General features: G+C 41.3%; 1 protein-coding gene across 2 annotated transcripts in view; it reads right to left on the reverse strand.

Moving 5' to 3' along the window:
- Nucleotides 1-770: 770 nt before the first annotated feature.
- LOC147141708 (proto-oncogene tyrosine-protein kinase Src-like) overlaps nucleotides 771-17522 on the reverse strand; it is a 34628-nt gene continuing 17876 nt past the window's right edge. For both annotated transcript variants that reach the window (XM_086040062.1, XM_086040060.1), the window contains 9 exons: nucleotides 16695-16793; nucleotides 16506-16609; nucleotides 11770-11919; nucleotides 11541-11696; nucleotides 9710-9889; nucleotides 9187-9263; nucleotides 8950-9103; nucleotides 7675-7806; nucleotides 771-6360 (listed from right to left, as the gene is read on the reverse strand). In XM_086040062.1, coding sequence (XP_085896188.1) covers nucleotides 6152-6360; nucleotides 7675-7806; nucleotides 8950-9103; nucleotides 9187-9263; nucleotides 9710-9889; nucleotides 11541-11696; nucleotides 11770-11919; nucleotides 16506-16609; nucleotides 16695-16793 — 1261 coding nt within the window. In that variant the 3' untranslated portion in view covers nucleotides 771-6151. The remainder of the gene's footprint in view (nucleotides 6361-7674; nucleotides 7807-8949; nucleotides 9104-9186; nucleotides 9264-9709; nucleotides 9890-11540; nucleotides 11697-11769; nucleotides 11920-16505; nucleotides 16610-16694; nucleotides 16794-17522) is intronic.

Here is a 17522-nt window from a genome sequence, read left to right on the forward strand (position 1 = left end):
GTATACCAAAATGATGATTGGTCTCAAATTACTTGCCTGCTTGGCTTTATTTTGGCAAATGGTAACAGGTGGATGGATACACACACAGGCTAGTCGTACCTTCTGCCATGTAGTGCAAGAGTCTTTAATTGTTCTTTCTGCCTATCACTATCACATGGTGCTGGAATGTCCACGATATTGGCAACACAGTACAAGATATCTTTTAGTAGTTTTGGGTAAGACATAAAAAGTGAAAATTGTCCTTTTTTTAGTTTATAAATTACAATTATTATAGATTATGTTCAATACAAATAAAAACTATATAAATGATAAAAGCAATTTATTTTTGTTTAATATTAACTTTATTTGTTGCATTGATTTTTTTTCATTTATATCTTCCCATAGGTTTAGTTATTAATCTATTAATTTGTATTTGCTTTTTTATTCATTTATTTTATATAATGATTTGTTGATTTAGTGTAAATAATAAAGACAAAAAAATTGCAATTTTGTATTGTATGAAATAGTTCGTTGATTATAGTGACAAATAATACAATAAAAAAGAGAATTAAAATATTGAATATATATTTTTAAATGATCTGTTTTTTTAAATATCTTTAGTACAGAATCTACACAAAAAGGTCCGTTCTACGCCACATCTTGTACATTTTCTATTTTATTTTCATTATATTGAATGTTACCGCATGATGCCTAATGGGATGTAAGAGTGATATAAAATGAATTAGAAGTGGTTGTGACGTACTCACATAAAGGACAGCACACACACTCACTTATCAAAACACACTTGAAATATAATTTATTGCACATTTAAAGAACAGAAAGTGGCACAATACCCATTTCAATCAAAATACAAACAAAATGAAATGCTCACCTTCGTATGGCGGCCGCGACGTCTGCCTAAACTGCATAGATTTATATTAACCAAAAAAATAATTGAAAAGTTAAAAGTAATCATAACCGCAAGACATGTTTGAAATCATGGCACAGATTTTCCAATCAGACCTTGGCTTTATTCACACATCCTCCATTTTTTTCCCCTCCAGTGAGTCACAACAAACACTTTAAGAAAAAAAAAAAGAGGAAAAAAGGAACATTGGTCTTGTTCTTGGAAATATATGTCAAGCCCAATTCAATTTGATTTGCTTATATGGGTCAAATTTTAAAAACAATAATACAGTAGCATCTCATTAAAACCTCCTGGGATCACATTTTGTCGAAAAAAACATTAAGCAAAAACTCAGTTGAATAAAGGAGTACAGCAATTACTTGATAGTCACAGTCATTGACGATACTATTTACATCTTTGACCTCATTATTTCAAAATGTTGTCATTTTCCAAATACTTATGGAGTTGCTAATTCGACCAGGGGTGGGCAACCTTCGGTCTATTTATGAAGTCCGCAGCTAACGGACTACATTGATGAGATTATTGAATTATATTATTTATTTATTTTGGTCATAATATTGTATCATAGGTATTTTTAGTGTTTAATTAAGATAGTTAATTTAACATTTTTTTGTAATATCAATGATGTAGCCATTTATGTTTTAACACTTAGAACATATTTAATACAGAAAATTCATTAACTAATGTAAATAATGAAATTAAATTCATATAAAATATTCAAACGATTAGACTTTACATTTGAAACCAAAAAAAAAAAACATTTTGAAGTAGGTTCCCCACCCCTGATATATAAAGGATATAAAAGTCCCCTGTTCAAATACCGGGTTTTTGTGCTTTTATAAAAATAAGACTAAGATAAATCATTTCTAAACCTTTTCCACACTTAATAGGTCTTTATAACGTGTACAATTCAAATGAACAACAGCATCTTTTTCTGCAGCAACTGAAATCATGTGGTCACATTAGTGCCCACACATTCAGACCCGTGGCTGTGTTCAGAATTACAAATAATGGGCAAACTCAAGTTAAATGGGAGTCATCATACACCTGCCACCATTTAAAGCGCCTCTGATTAACCAAAATAAAGTTCAGATGTTCTTGTAGACGTTTCTTGAATTTCTTTGCTTTATTTATTTAGGGTGGCACTTGAAATGGTGGCAGGTGTGAGCTGACTTCCATCTAACATGACATTGAATGTGATTGGTTAATTCTGAACACAACCACATCCCAGTTGTAAGAGTGTGCACGCAACCACATTCTCGCAGTTGTTTATTGTTACTTCAGCTTTTGAAAGATTTTTTTTCCTCTCAATTAGTTATAGGTCACAAATAATGGATTAAGATTTGAAATTATTTCAATTGGTCTTTTTTTTTAAAAAATATATCACAAAAATCAGATATTTTAACAGAGGTGTGTAGACTTTATATCCACCATCAAACACTGGGCCTGTTTATATGTGGACACTTATTGCTGCTTCAGTCATTGTCATTTCAGTTGGCAGCAACCTAAACTGCTCCTATCTACTGATAAAAAAAAATTCAACAACAACAATGCAGTGAGTAACAGCAACATAAATACATATCTGCCATTATGATACAAAAGCAACCCTTGGAGCGCTACACTATGTACAGTGCGACTACAGTGGATGACATATACAAAAAAAGTCCTTGTGAAGCAGTTCAACGGCATCCACATAGCTTAAAGTAAACACGTGGATGATGTACAGGAGAATTACAAACGCAGCACAAAAAGCATGCTTAACTGCTTTCCCAATCAACAATTGAGCACTTTTTTTTTTTTTTTTTTACATTTTTTTAATGACCTGATTTCCTGATAACACATTGAGGCCTCCTGTTTGCATTTCCTCTGCAAACTTGGAACAGGAAGCTAACAAGGGCTTTATTTTGAAAGCATACGTCGGCTCCCTTTCAAAGTAAAACAGACAGCAGTCGAGTTCTTTTGGCACAGATGCAGTCAACATTACGGCATCCCGAGCTCGGCTGCGTATTGAACAGATCCATCCGCCGCTTGGAGAAATGTTTGATGAACATGGATGGCGGTTGAGCGGCCTTTTACTAGCGACTAGTCTGACTAGCAATGCAAAGTTGGAGACAACATCACCGCTGTATGGAAAACCATTTAAGCTTTTATTTGATATCCTTGAGCCCTAACTGTCTTAACACTTGTATAGTACCATATATACAAACAGGTAGGACAACATTAACGTACTCGTAACACAACTACACGTAACTAGTGAGGCAAAATAGTGCACTAGTTGACATCGACACGCTACTTCTACAACTAGTGAAGCCTTAGATGTAAACTACTAGAATTTTATAGCACTGGTAGTACTAGTAGTACACAGATGTCAACTAGCGCAGTTTTGCCTCACTATTAAAGTGGTTGTATGACTAGTGTGCAGAAAGGTGCTACTAGTTGCGTCTAGTCACGCACTAGGAGTGTGTAACTGCATACCAAGTAGCAGACTATATAAAGCCGTAAGAGAATTGATATGCACACTAAGACAGTACCATGCACTAGTAAAATGACCAGGAATTTTTTTTCCCATAACTGTATGGAACCACTTAAGCATACTAGTAGAAGAACTACATGTTACTAGTGAGGCAAAACTATGCACTAGTAGTACTAGTATGATGCAGTTGTCATCTAATTTGACTAGTGGACCTGTTTTCTGGGTTTGGTGATGTGACATTCACAAGATGAGGCGTAGTTGGTTGTTACCTGGGCCCTGAGCAACTGTGATGTCAGTTTCAGTCGACAGCAAGTGGCAAAATGGCCGCCCCCTGAGGTGGATAAAAACGGGTGGATTTCGCTGCTTAATTCATACACCACAAACGCAAGATTAATCAGAATACCGTGTTTAGACCGGCGGGGCCGCATACAACACACAGTATTCTAAAGAATTTTTTTTTTTTTTACTTCACTTTAAGATGGACAACATGCTCAATGCTCAAACGGTGTCCCATAAAGCCGTTTGAGCATTTATTCCAGCCTTAGCTGTTAGTGCATTACACATGCTGCACACTATCAGTTAGTGTTCCTAGTCTGCAAAAAGTGGCACTAATAGTGGAAAAAAACACGACTCATATGACAGTCATTCTACAAGTGTCCCTGAGTCATTCCACAAGTGCATTGAATTGTCTTATTACCATGGAAAAAGACTAGTACACTCTTTTTCCACATGGACCTTGATCTGGATATCAAGAATATGGAATAAATGCTCAAATGACTTTTCCATACCGACGGCCATCACGTAGTTGTTTTTGGAGCCCGGAACCTCCAAGGTCAAACAATCCCAAAAGTGTCACAATCGGGCACAACCAAAATATTTGGCGGATGTGAGGACTGCCAAAATCAGCAAATATGGTGTGGCATCAGATAAGTGAGCATTTAAATGATTAACCTCAAAAAGTGTGGAGAGGGGGAAAAACATAATAGGAAAATTTGAAAAAAATAAATAGGCGAGACATAGCAGTGACACAAACTTTTGTTGACGACTTTTGGCGATTATCACAAGACGCGCAAAAAAGTCTCAAGGACCCATTTCCAAATCTGAACAGGAAGTCTGCCATTTTGATTTGAAGTGGCATTTTGGGCAAATTCAAGGACTCATACTTTTCAAAATTCAACCTGTGCAGGAAATAAAGGTTTTATGCTGGCAACAGTTTGATTCTGGAACCAATTCATTCTTGTATATTTTTTTTAACAATTTGAACAACTTGGAAATCAACCTGCGTCCGAACAATGTTGGACTTTGTAAGCTCCACAAAACAAGTATCTATCCATCCAATCAGAAGGTTGGATGAAATGAACCCACTGGCTGTCTTTTATGCGGAAAAATGTCATCAAAATCAAAGAAAGTGATATCGTTTTTGGCCCTCGTTGAGATCTAACACCAAATTTAGACTTGATCCTAGTAAAACTGCGCCAAAACATCTGGAAGTATGGGTGGCAGCGGTAGTGGTGAGGGTGGGCGGCACAACTACGACCAAAATGCTTCCTTTTGTCATTCGTTTTGGTCCCATATGAGCAGGACCTGACTGAGCTAGATTGGTTCAAGCAAGTATGCCTACCGATTATCATGATTGCCATCATTTCCACGTAAACATGAAGGAGTTCCAAGCAGCAGCAGCACTTGGTTCAAAACTGGAGAGACACTGATAGGTGGCAGCGGAAGGACACACTTTCCCATAAAATGGCCCGTAAAATGGCTCCTCCGAGCAAGGTCTGAAGATCCGCATTTTCACGCAGAACCTTGGAAAAGTACCGCCATCAGATTGTGATATGACAATGGCGCTTGCAACTGCTTTTAACACAACAGGATGGGAGAAGTGTTTTCCAAAACGTCACGCTTCTGTCCTGCCTTCCACACCAATCCCACCTCTTCGTGGAATTTTCAAAGTTGGAAACGTCCATGGGAATAAATAATGGATTTCCAAAATTGAAGGTTGGCTTTTTCCGGTTGCGATCCGTCACTTGGTTGATTTTTTTGGCTTTGTTTCGCAAGTGAGCTTCAGACGCGCCGCCACTCCAGGCAAGCTAAAAAAATTATTTGCGCCACTAAGGTATGGTGACACCCTTGCAAGTGGGCAAGGGGAGTTATCTGTTTTGCATGGATGTCTGCTTATGACAGAAGAAAAAAAAAAAAGATATTTATGCTCAGTTGAATGTGATACATTTCCATGAAATTAGCCTCAATTTCTGGTTGATTCCCATAATTCCCATGCAAACATTCTACTTTGGAATATTTCAAAAACTCAAATTGACTTTACTGGAAATTTCCCACCCCAAATATGGCTCTGACGGCAAAATGACCAGATCGACTCTGTCCCACTCCTCACCTGATTTTGGACAAAAGTTGCCTGCTTTGACAGTGAGTGTAAAATGGGCTTTTGGCACCCGTGTCTTTTGTGGGTGGAAAAAAAGTACCATAAGACGGGCGACGGACGGTTTCATTAGACCTTCTACCCCTTTGATGCAGTGTTTGGACCCTTTTACGTCAGTCTCGTGCCTCACTCCTCAAAGCTTGAGTGTGTCCTCAACAAGCTTGCAAGTCTCCAGAAAATCCAGAAAGAAGCTTCTCCGGGTCCATGATGGCGCAGAGGCTTCCTCACAGGATTCCGTGTTCCTCTGAGGTGGTTTAGTGCAGACTGTGTGTGTTTTGTGTGTATGTGTGCGTGGCAGTGTGTGTGTGTGTGTGTGTGTGAATGTGTGCGCGCGGTTCTATAGGTTCTCCCCAGGCTGGTACTGGGGTTCCGTGGAGGTGAAGTAGTCCTCCAGAAAGCCCTGCAGGTATTCAAAGGTGGGCCTCTCTTCTGGGTCCTTCCGCCAGCAGGAGAGCATGAGCTCGTGCAGGGAGCCGGGACACTCGGAAGGGCACGGCATCCGGTAGCCGCGCTCTACCTGGTCCAGGACCTCGCGGTTCACCATGCCTGCAAAGGGACGCAATATGTAGTACATATAGTACACAACGGCATTGGTGTCAAAGAAGTAAGTTCAGGTCAAATATCTCGATTGACAGATGTGCTTTGTATCGGTGAGGAGCTAGGTTTAGCCTGGGTTGTTAGTAGTGGTTATGCAGAGTCTTTGCCGCATGTGCACACACGCCCGCCGTGTGTGTCCCGGCGGCAAAAGGCAGGTACCTTGGCGGTCCCAACGTCACCTCTCTGGCAGGGAAGGAGCCTGAGCTGATGTGCGAGGTAGAGAAGTTCACACTAGATATATTCGGGCTCACCTCCACACAAAGCTTGAGCTCTGGTACCAGGTTGGACACTCTTCCACTCTGGAGTTGCCCAAGGTGAGAGGCGGGTGGGGGCTTATTGCCCCTCGGCTAGGCGCCCGTACGTTGGGGTTCACCCCCGGTCTAGTTTAAGATTTTTCCCGCCATTCGTCAACCATCAGCAAAACGGGTGTCCGTCAGTGACGGATAGACAGACCGGTCTGTCACATAGATAAAATGCCCAGCACTGGTTATGACTATTATATAAACCTGATGTACTAGAGAAAAAACGATGGCAGATTCCGAATCAGCGCAAAAAAAAGAAATAGAAAAATTTACTTGTATCTCTGATTTGGAAAAATGCAGTAAAAATGTTTTCGCCAGTGTAATGTGAGCAAATTAGTTATTTCAGAGGAGTGTGTCAAACCAGTAGATTTTGCATTAATCAGAACCCAAGAAGTAGATTTCAGTTTACAAATGGTTACTTACTGTCATGGTTGTGTGTTAGAGGAAAAGCAGGACGTACTGAAGAAAATATTTATGAACAAAAAAACAGCATAAACAAGTCTTGAAAAATCCAAAAGAAACTAGGAAACACAACACCAGGAGAAACAAAAAAAAAAAAAAAAAGTGACAACAATCCGACAAGGACTGAACAAAAAAGTCGGAGCTTAAATACAGGCATACTGACGAGACAACGAGAAACACCTGGACGAGACACGCAAGGTAGGAGCTAGCTGATTGGCTAACACTAGGGTCTGGAATGCACACAGGTGGACACAATAATCATTGACGAGACAGACAGAAACACTGGGAAAACAAAGCTAAAAAAACCCAAAAAAAACATGATAACTGACCCCGCTCTAAATTCTCCTCACGTGACAGCGTGAATGCTTGTTTGTCTGGATGTGCCCTGTGATTAGCTAGCGACCAATCCAAGGTGGAGCCAGTTTCTCCCGCCAAAGGTCAGGCTGGGATAGGCTCCAGCTCACGCACGAACATGGCGGGTGTTTGTGTGAGGCTTTACCTGGATAAGGAACTCGGCCTTTCGTGGCCAGCTCTGTAAGCAGCACCCCGAAGGACCACACGTCCGACTTGATGGTGAAACGGCCGTAAAGAGCTGCCTCCGGTGCCGTCCACTTGATGGGGAACTTGGCTCCTGATGAATTATGAGAAGGGGGAAAGAAGATGATCAGCTAAGTCAAAACATTTGCTCAGTAGCTGCCATCTATGATCTTGAATATAAAAGGACCTTGAATACTTTCACGCAGGAACTGCTGGCAAATTGACAATGTCCGTTCAAGGCATTTTCATACGCATTACATTGATTAAGACGGGGCGGAACTGAGATGTGTCCTACTCTATAAAAGTTTTCGGCATGGCTGTAAGACAGTGCTGAGGATCTGTACCACGGGAGGATATTTATCTGTGCCAGCAAGCAAGCGCAGCCCTGGTGTGGCGCGTTAGAGCCGAATGGTGTGCATGACCAGTCACGAGTAGCATGCCGCTTCTGACTGGTGAATTTGGCGGGAGGGGAGAGAGCCGGCATTTGTGTGTGAGATTATAGTTGATACAAGATCCTGGGTCAGTAAGGAGGAGCGGCGCAAAAAAAAAAAAAAACAAGCTTTGGCAAATACGTAATTGCGTTGTTTGGAATCGCAATTTCGATCGAACAACGATGAATCGTTCAGCCTTGAATGGACAATTGAATATAATCTAAATAGGTTACATTCAAGGTTTGTCAATCAGTAAAAAACAGAATCAGTATAGATGGATGCTAGTGGAGGTTACCCTCATTTAAATATTTGTGTCATGGATTATTATTTACCCCCATGTTGTCACTAGGGATGTAACGATATTCAAAAGTCACGATGTGATAATTATCATGATATTGTGTGGACGTTGGCGATATATAAAAAAAAAAAAACGGTCATAATGCTGTGTTCAACTGAAGCGGGTGAAAGGTCATGTTTTTAGACCGAGATGTGCTGCTCTTAATATCGTAACATGACAATGACGATATCGTGGCAATTTTAATCTGGCGATATCGCCGTTATTGTAACATCCCTAGTTGTCACTACCCGGTCACCAATGAAGTGATTTTTGTGGAATTTGGGTGTCTGTGCATGCAGGTTCCATTAGTGTGAACACAGCCACTTGAAATGTACATAAGGAAAAAAAAAACGGGAAAAAATCTGACAGACATTAAATCGGAATTAGGCAATTGGATCTGCAGTTTAAATCGCACCCACACACACAAACTAAAACCTGCAATGTGGAGAACACTAAACTAAAGACGCACCCTGTCTGGCAGTGTACTCGTTGTCTTCAATGAGTCTTGCCAGGCCAAAGTCGGCCACCTTGCACACCAGGTTGTCTCCCACCAGGATGTTGGCGGCGCGCAGATCTCTGTGCACGTAGTTCATCCTCTCCACATATGCCATCCCTGCTGCAATCTGGATAAAAGGTGCAACAGAGACAAAGCAGTCGCCTTGGCGTCACAGTGGAATTATGGAATGCGGCAAGACAGAGGCCCAACCTGAGCTGCCATGTCCACCAGCTGAGGCAGTCGAAGCATTTTTCCTGCTTCTCCTTTAAGGAAGTCCAGTAGGCTGCCTGTGGAGGCCAGATAAAATACCATTTAGAAAGAAGTAGACACTTGGGTAAAAGGATCTAATTGAGTCTGACTCATTGGCCCACTATATTAGACACAGCCAATCCAACACTTGTTACCCTCTTGAGCCACACGAGACAGTCAAAATATTAGGAACAGCTCACAGCAGCTCTGCACCAATGCAAACACCCAAATCAATACCTGAACGCTACTCTTGTTTTAACAGGCAGATTTTTCGATACGGTGATCATTTCACTTATGGACGTGTACCTAATGAAATGGCCAATATGAATAAAGTGTAATGTAATCATCCATCCTACCGTCCATTTTATATAACACTTTTCATCATTAGGGTCAAGTGGGTGAGTTGGCGCCTGTCCCAGCTGACTTTGGTCTCCAGTCAATCAGAGGGCAGTCATGAAGACAAAAAAAAAAAATAATAAATCACCTTGGCTCATATACTCTGTAACGATGTAGATGGGTTCCTCGGACACCACAGCGTAGAGCTGGACCAGCTTCTCATGCCTGAGTTTCTTCATGACCTGTGCTTCCTGCAGAAAGGCCTCTGGTGACATGGTGCCCGGCTTTAGGGTCTTGATGGCCACCCGCGTCGTACCGTTCCACGTGCCTGACAAAAAAGAAAAACAAAACGACGTTAACCCAGTAGAACCTGATCGTCATGGGATTTTGTACCCGCTCCAGGAGGCAAATGATAAAGGGGACAGACTGTTGGCCTAAAAGCATATTTGCCTTAGAAATTTTTAAACATTTTCCGAAAACAAGAAAAACACAACAAATTGAAAAAAAGTAGCGCAAATTCAACCTTTGTCGATTACCATGACTTGGATGACAGAGAATCCACACATCCAATAAAAAAATAATAATAAATAGAACCAGTTTAGTAATTTTTATTGACATTGTGAGAGTACGTTAAAAATGACTTAGGCTGCTATGCTAACAATTATTGTGGCAAATTGGCTTTCTAATTGCGTGTACACAAATTGTTGGGTCTAGCAAATATCTAGTTGTTTGTCAATTGTCGATTTCCGAAAACGCGTCTGTGAGCGAGCCATTCTGACTTTGCATTACAGTGCCTCCTCAACAGGTTTCTACACTCATGACTTAACAGCTTGCAATGACACTACTCATTGGCAAGTGTAATTCAGCCACTTGCCAATGAAATTCTGCCTCCATGAATGAGAATATAAATGAAACCGTGTCTCACTTATCTCTTCAGTTTCTGGGCTGCAACGCCATAACTTGGTCCCCCGTCACCACAGTGACGAATGAATGCCGGCACGGTGAGCCATGGCTCATTTGTGTGAGACAGGACCGCGCCCTCAAAACAGCGATACGAGAAAAATTGGAATTGTGCTGTAATTTTGGGGTCTCATCGCCGTTGCGCCTGCTAGCTCGTCTCCACAAACACTATTTATTGCAAGTAGCGAAAAAATGTGAGTCAGTGACACACCCTCAAAATGTTCAAAATTGCCCGTATTAATAGTTTAAAGCAGAAATATTTGAATTAGCTAAGAAAAGTGAAGGGGTTCTGGTTGGGGTAGAAACTTCAGCGCCTAACTACGGTACGTGAAACTTTTTCTTTTAGTTTAAAATGGTTTGCATGAACTAGAAACACGTGTCGCATTGTGGCCAAAGGTAGAATCCTGGTTGTTCATTGTGTATTTGGGGCTGTAGATAGTAAATCTTTGTTGTGGCAGATGCCGCATGCTAAACTAGTGAGCTAGCTTGGGAGACGGTCTCACATTAGTTGCCATGACTTCTACTTCTTGTGTTTCTTCTTCGGTGGCGGATGGCAACTACTGTTGGTGCATTCCTTTTGTTTTTAGTTTCAAATCCAACTGGAACTCGTTCACTGCCGTCAACGGGGATTTTGAGTGCGAGTCTGAGATAGACTGTTCTTGGTCTCGATTTGTGTAAAATAAATTCCCCCCAAAAATGCGACTTGTAGTTCAGTGTGACTTATATGTTTTTTCTTCTTCATGATGCATTTTTTGACTGGTGCGATTTATAATCCGGAGCAATTTATAGGCCAAAAAAATATGGTCAACAGATTAATCCAACCATTTTCATCCATTTCAGGGCGCAGCCATTTTGACATTCTACTGTTCTACTGCTGTCGACTGGAATTGACCTCAAAGTGCCCTTGGGCTCACGCTGAGAATGTCACATGGCCAAACCCCAAAAACAGGTGAGGCGTGCTCTGGTTAGCACAATCAACTGAGGTGTGGACATAGCTTTAAATACAGTGCCGTTCTTACCCATCCAGACCTCTCCGAAGCAGCCCTGGCCGAGTTTGAGGTCAAGCCGGAGGGACTCTCGAGGGATCTCCCAGGCATCCCGAGCCAGTCCCTGCGTCTGAGGCTTGGCCACGGGGCACACGTCGGTCAGGGCGTGGCACAGCCCATCAGAGTGCTCTGTAAGACGAGCAACGCGAGACGTCAGGGAGGTCTTTCGGAGCTTTTATTCGGTAAGCATGTGTGTACTCACTGCGATAATGGAAGACTAGCTGCTGCAGGCTGGTGAACTGCGTGCGGGACGTGATGTAGAAGCCGCCGCTGTCCAGCTTCCTGATCTTGTAATGTTTCACATTCAGACCTTTGGTGTTGTCATAATCCAGCACCGAAAGGCAGTAAGCGCCTAGAGGGGGAAGAAAAAAGAGAAAATGTACAGAGAAGGAGTGGAACAATAAAAGCGCGCCAGGCGTCTGGGACAGCTGCTCTGTGGCGTTTCCCAACAGCCGTGCTGGGTCAACTTCCCGCTGGCCCCTATAGGAGTCCGAAGAATGCGCTAGTGCCATTTGTCCTCGTCAGCGGATGCGCTTAACTCAGTGATTTAGGAGAATGTCACTACCCTCTTTTGCCATTCCTTTTTGTTGAGGCCTAACTAGAGATGCACCTACAGCACTTTTTTGCGCCAGAGAACAAGTACAAGTACCAACTGCATACTCGTCGATACAGAGTACTGATATTTGATAATAGTTAATAATATTTCGCAGTTGTGATGAAAATATGTTTAATTCTATCCAAATTTGATTCAAAAACACAATACATTCTCAAGTAACACTTTTTAGAGCGATAACTTGATATTTATCATGTTTTTTTGCACATTTCTATAACAGTACTTGACTACATTTCATTGATTGGCTAAGGAGAAAAGAACAAAAATTAATCTGTTACATTTGGCAGAAAATGCTGAGGAAAGTGTGGTTTTCCTCATAGATATCCAAATTTTTACATTTAACATTCCAACAATACATGCTATGTAACAAGAAACTTACATACATGTTCTTTTAGACAGCAAATGCCACGACTGAATCAACAGCGCCCCCATTGGTCTAGCCAAGTAATACACTTTAGTTAGCTTCAACCGCAAAACAGGTCATTATTCTTATATTATTGCAACATGAGGATGGTGGAGAGAAGCATTTGCTGGCTCAGGACAAATGCTACTAGTACAGTATTTTCCGGACTATAAGCCGCTACTTTTTTCCTAGGTTTTGACAAACTGGAGCGGCAGCGGGCAGTGACGATAAGTACTGTTTATTTTCTCTTGATTCTGTTCCATTTTAATCAGCAAAGTTACTGCCGTGTTAAAAGGCACTGTTAGGAAATAATCTGTTCAGGTACATTTACAGTTAAAAATCGTTCTGTGAATGCTATGAATTTCAAATTTTTCAACAGAGTGGGTGCGGCTTATAGTCGGAAAAATACAGTCATCTAAATATCGCAAGGCTAATTCCAGCAGTGCCTATAAAAGGCCACCATGTGACAGAGGAGCATTGAAAACAGCACATATTGTTTGGTAAAGTCGTCGATGCGGTGGCGGTTGGGAGTATTTGTGTTTGGTGATGTGTCCATTGGCCACATACACACAGAGTAGTGTATGAAATGCTGCCTCCGCAAGTTAAGATATAGGCGCTCCCCCCCATAGAAGCCACTCGCGTAGTCCAATGTTCAGATTCTGGCCCTGGTCGTTATGGTAACGAAAACCAGACTTGCCATTGGTCCAGCACTATATAGGGCGGGGAACCCATTACTCCTGAAATCGAACTAATTTCAGGGTGTGTGAAATTCATGATCTTTGGGGTATTTTGAAAAGTATGTCATAGACATGATATTCAGACGCCTGGGAACTGCTTTCAATTGTGACAAAAATACATGGTGCATGTCCTTTAACACAAAATGTCAAGCTAGTGAAGCCGCGACTCACCCTTTCACAACATTGCTCTCGTAGCAGCGCTTGATATAAACAATGACGCCACCTTTTTGAGGTGAGTCATGCATCTTAGTCAATCTGACTCAATTCACACAATGCGACACACTTGTCACCATGGGAATCACATTTGACATCTAATAAGACTGCCTCCCTCCTTCCATTATAGAAAATTCTACCCCTTTAGCCTCATCTTTCACTCTCAATGGTAAACTGGGACTTATAGCCCGGAGAGAATTGCAGCACCCTTGTAGGCTGACCTACTTCTGACACTGTGAATCACCCCTATCTATTCACCCCCTCCCTACCTCGCCACACGCGCTTACTTCAAAAACAACCGCCTCGCCCCCCCGTCCCCCAGCCAAAGAGCCGTTGCATGTCACGGCCCAGGGAATGCCAACCCAGTAGAAACACCGCCGCAGGCCTGGAGAACAAAGGCACGGCGCCACGGGCCCGTGCGAGTGCCTCCAACTGACGTCATTACGAGCTTGTGTCTCATACAAATTGGCTCACTTAACAGCTCGCTAGCTTTGCATCTACTGCGATGCAAGCGAAAGTCCACCAGGGATGGCGAGACAACGTCATCACTTCCTACTTTCTCGTTATTTAATTGCCCAGCAGGGGCTGAATCTGAAGCTGAGGTTTTAATGTGGGAACTTTACAGACAGTGGTTGTCATTAGCAACACTGTATTCACAGAGCTTCACTTTTTCCACATTTTGTTTTATGTTCCTTATCCTTATTCCAAAATGGACTAATTGTTCCACATGCACTTAATTTCTTCGTTTTATATCTTTGATCTAATTGGCGGCCAAATCCCCCCCTCCCAAAAAAACCCATCTTTGTTAACACAGCTTGTCCATTTTAGAATAAGGCTGAAAGATAAAATGTGGAAAAAGTGAAGTGCTGTGATTATTTTCCGGATGCACTGTACTTAAAGGCTTACATACATATTTTACAACCTTGTTAAAATGTACTGATACTTCCCCACATACTGTATTTCATGATAGCATTTCCATTTCTCAATTTGCACGGTATCGTCTGCTGCCGCCTGAACAGTCCATTAAATGTTACTTTTAACCATCTGCAGTCACAATGTGCTCAGATGTGGCAAACAAACCAGTTGATAAAACTTGTGTGGAAGTGATTAATATGAAAGCGAAAGGGAATCTGTCAGTTCAATTACCTTTTTTTTCACTTGACTTTTCATGGGCTCTACTGTATATACAGGTACTTTAAGCATATACTAGAAATGTGTTGTTTTCCAGGTGATATGAAACAAAATTGTCATTTAAAGCTAAATTGTCTGTGATCGTTTTAACTTCAAGTGCATGAGGGGGGTTGGACAAATTTGTAATAGCATCTCAGACTTTATTTGAAATATAACATTTAAACTGTATCCTTGGTGGAGTTTAACCACACATTCTTCTTCCTATCATAAAAGGAAGTTTAAATTGATTTTAATCGTTTCACACAAACAACTGTCACCTAGAGAAAGACATTATTAACATTTTAGTCTTATCTACAATCGTTTGGTAAGTATCATAAACAAGAACGACCAGTGTGTTTGTAATATGATTACGCAAGTACAACCACAAGTCAGAAGCTAGCAAGCACTCTTAGCAAACGTTGCTTCAAAATTGCAACGGTATGATGAGACGTAAAGCTTGAAATAAATAAATGGTCAATCCAGCAGTTGAAGTTGACAAGCCACCAAACCGGGAAAGCGCCAACGCCGAAGTGTTGCGTGCACAGAAATCAAGCTGGGTTGGGACCTAGTTCACCTCGGGACGCTGGAATGTAGTGCCCAATCTTTGTGCAATCTGTTGCATTGAAGAGGCGCGAATGTCAAACTTTTAAGGAGAGTCAGTGCGTAAAATTATTGTATCATGATTTCATACAACAGAGATAAACAAAACAACTTTAATTACTTCGTTAATCATATACAGTGGAACCTCGAGTTACAAACGACCCTTTTACTAGCTTTTCCATGCACAAAATTTTGGTAGAAAATCTGCCTCTGGTTAGTGCACTGTGTCCTACTGTACTTGTTTAAATACAAACCGCCACAACTCCTTGAAGGGTAGGGTGAGTGATATTTTTTTGGGATGATTTGTTTTTATCTTGGTCCTTAAAAATGTCTTCACATGAAAATGGCCAGTAGCACGAACATGTTTGAGGTCCTGCCTTTATTTAAAAATGTGTGTGCGCAATGTGCATTGTTGAAACATCACTGCTAAGTGAATAATGTTGCGAATAATTTATTCTTCGACACAATATTAATAAATGAACATATAAAACACTCGTGAGGGTGATAAAACGCGACCAACTTTACTAATAGGTACTGATACGCATCAGAGCTTTTGAGATTGCTCATCGCCTCACTCAAGAGTTCATAAGGTAGCAAAACGTGCGACTGTCCGTTGTCGCTCACCACTTTTTTTTATATCATCTTCCAGTCCCGCTACATTAGGGATTGAAATGTTTTATTCTTTTAAGATGCGACAACATATATATTTGTAGTATACAAAAAAAAAAACGTTATCCATTATCAGTATCAGCTTGGAGAAGCAGGAAGTTATCGTGCATCCCTAATAATAATATCATAAAATATAAATATAAGATAATTTGGTGGTTGGAACAGATTGATTGCATTTAAATTCATTTCAATGGGAAAAGTGACCTAGATTTACGAATGTCTTCAGTTACACAGGGTCACGGAATGAATTCAGTTCGTAACTTGAGGTTCCACTGTACTTTTTATCTTGCTCGTCTTAAAGTAGTTAAAATAGTCACAATATTTTTATGTGGTGACCACCATCAATGGTGCAGTGGTGGGGCAGTGCCCCAATGCCGTCTACTGGCCAGGCGCCACTAGTGACCACAATTTCTTATGCCACTGTGCTTTACTAGTTCATTTTTCGCAGTTTGCAAGCACAAAACGTCACGTCTGTACCAATATAAACTGAGGCCCCCCTTGATACAGTGTAGCAGACATTGCCGGAGTCTCACCTTTCGTCGTCTCGCTCTCCCTCACCAGGAAGGTTCCTCGTCTGTTCTGTAAATTCAAAAGGATCCTTTCTGAGTCTCGCCGAGTGATCTTCCCAAAATACCACCTGCCAAAAATGGGCCAAGGAAGAAGTTGTTCAGTTTGCTTCCAGAGGCGAGGCATCACTATACAGTACATCATATGTGACGTACTCTTCCGCTTGGATGGAGTCCGACGGCGCCACATAGTTGCTGGGGATGTAACCGCTCTCTCCCGTCGTCAGGGAACGAGCCAACCACCAGTCCCCTTCTCTGTCATGGCAAGCACAGACAAAGAACGTAAAAAAGGGAATTATCGGAAAACTCACAGGTGCCTCCTAATTTCCCGACATTCAGTGTGGGTTTGAACACAAAGGTCAGTTGCGCAGACAGAACAAGCCGTCGCGATTTAGCAATACTGATTTTTTATTATTAGTGTTAGCTTATCGCAGTGTCACCTTGACTCATCGTAGCAGAGAAGTGCTGTCTGAAGAGAGGGGAAGAGGAAGCCTGAAGCTTAGCAATGCCGACCCACTCATCACAGTCCAGAGCGATGTGAGGAGGCGCAGTTTATCGAATAGTTATTAGACACTTTATTGCATGATGGGGATGAGCGTCCAAATCTATTTCTATGTTGTAGCAGAAATTAAAAATGAATTTCTACTACTAATTAAAAAAAAAAAAAAATATTGCTTTGCTTACTTTGCCGCCCTGAGGAACCAAACTCAATTTACTTACAAAAAGTCTGTTTTATAGTTCAGAGCTGCGATATTGGCAGTGGTACACAACGTACAGATATTGAGGGAATGCAGATGTAATGACGCACTCACTAGGTTTACTCACTCCATTTACTGACTATTAACAAACAAATGTTTCATAACTATGTAGAATTGCATTATTTGGATAATTGGTCATGTAGTAGTAAACAACGTACAGAAATCTAGGGAATACAGAAATATTGAAGCGCCAATTTTGCCAGCCTGTGGAACCTCACTCCATTAA

Source organism: Filicampus tigris, chromosome 9 (genome assembly GCF_054856515.1).
Source record: "Filicampus tigris isolate MCC_2025a chromosome 9, RoL_Ftig_1.0, whole genome shotgun sequence".
In the NCBI taxonomy this organism is placed as follows: domain Eukaryota; kingdom Metazoa; phylum Chordata; class Actinopteri; order Syngnathiformes; family Syngnathidae; genus Filicampus; species Filicampus tigris.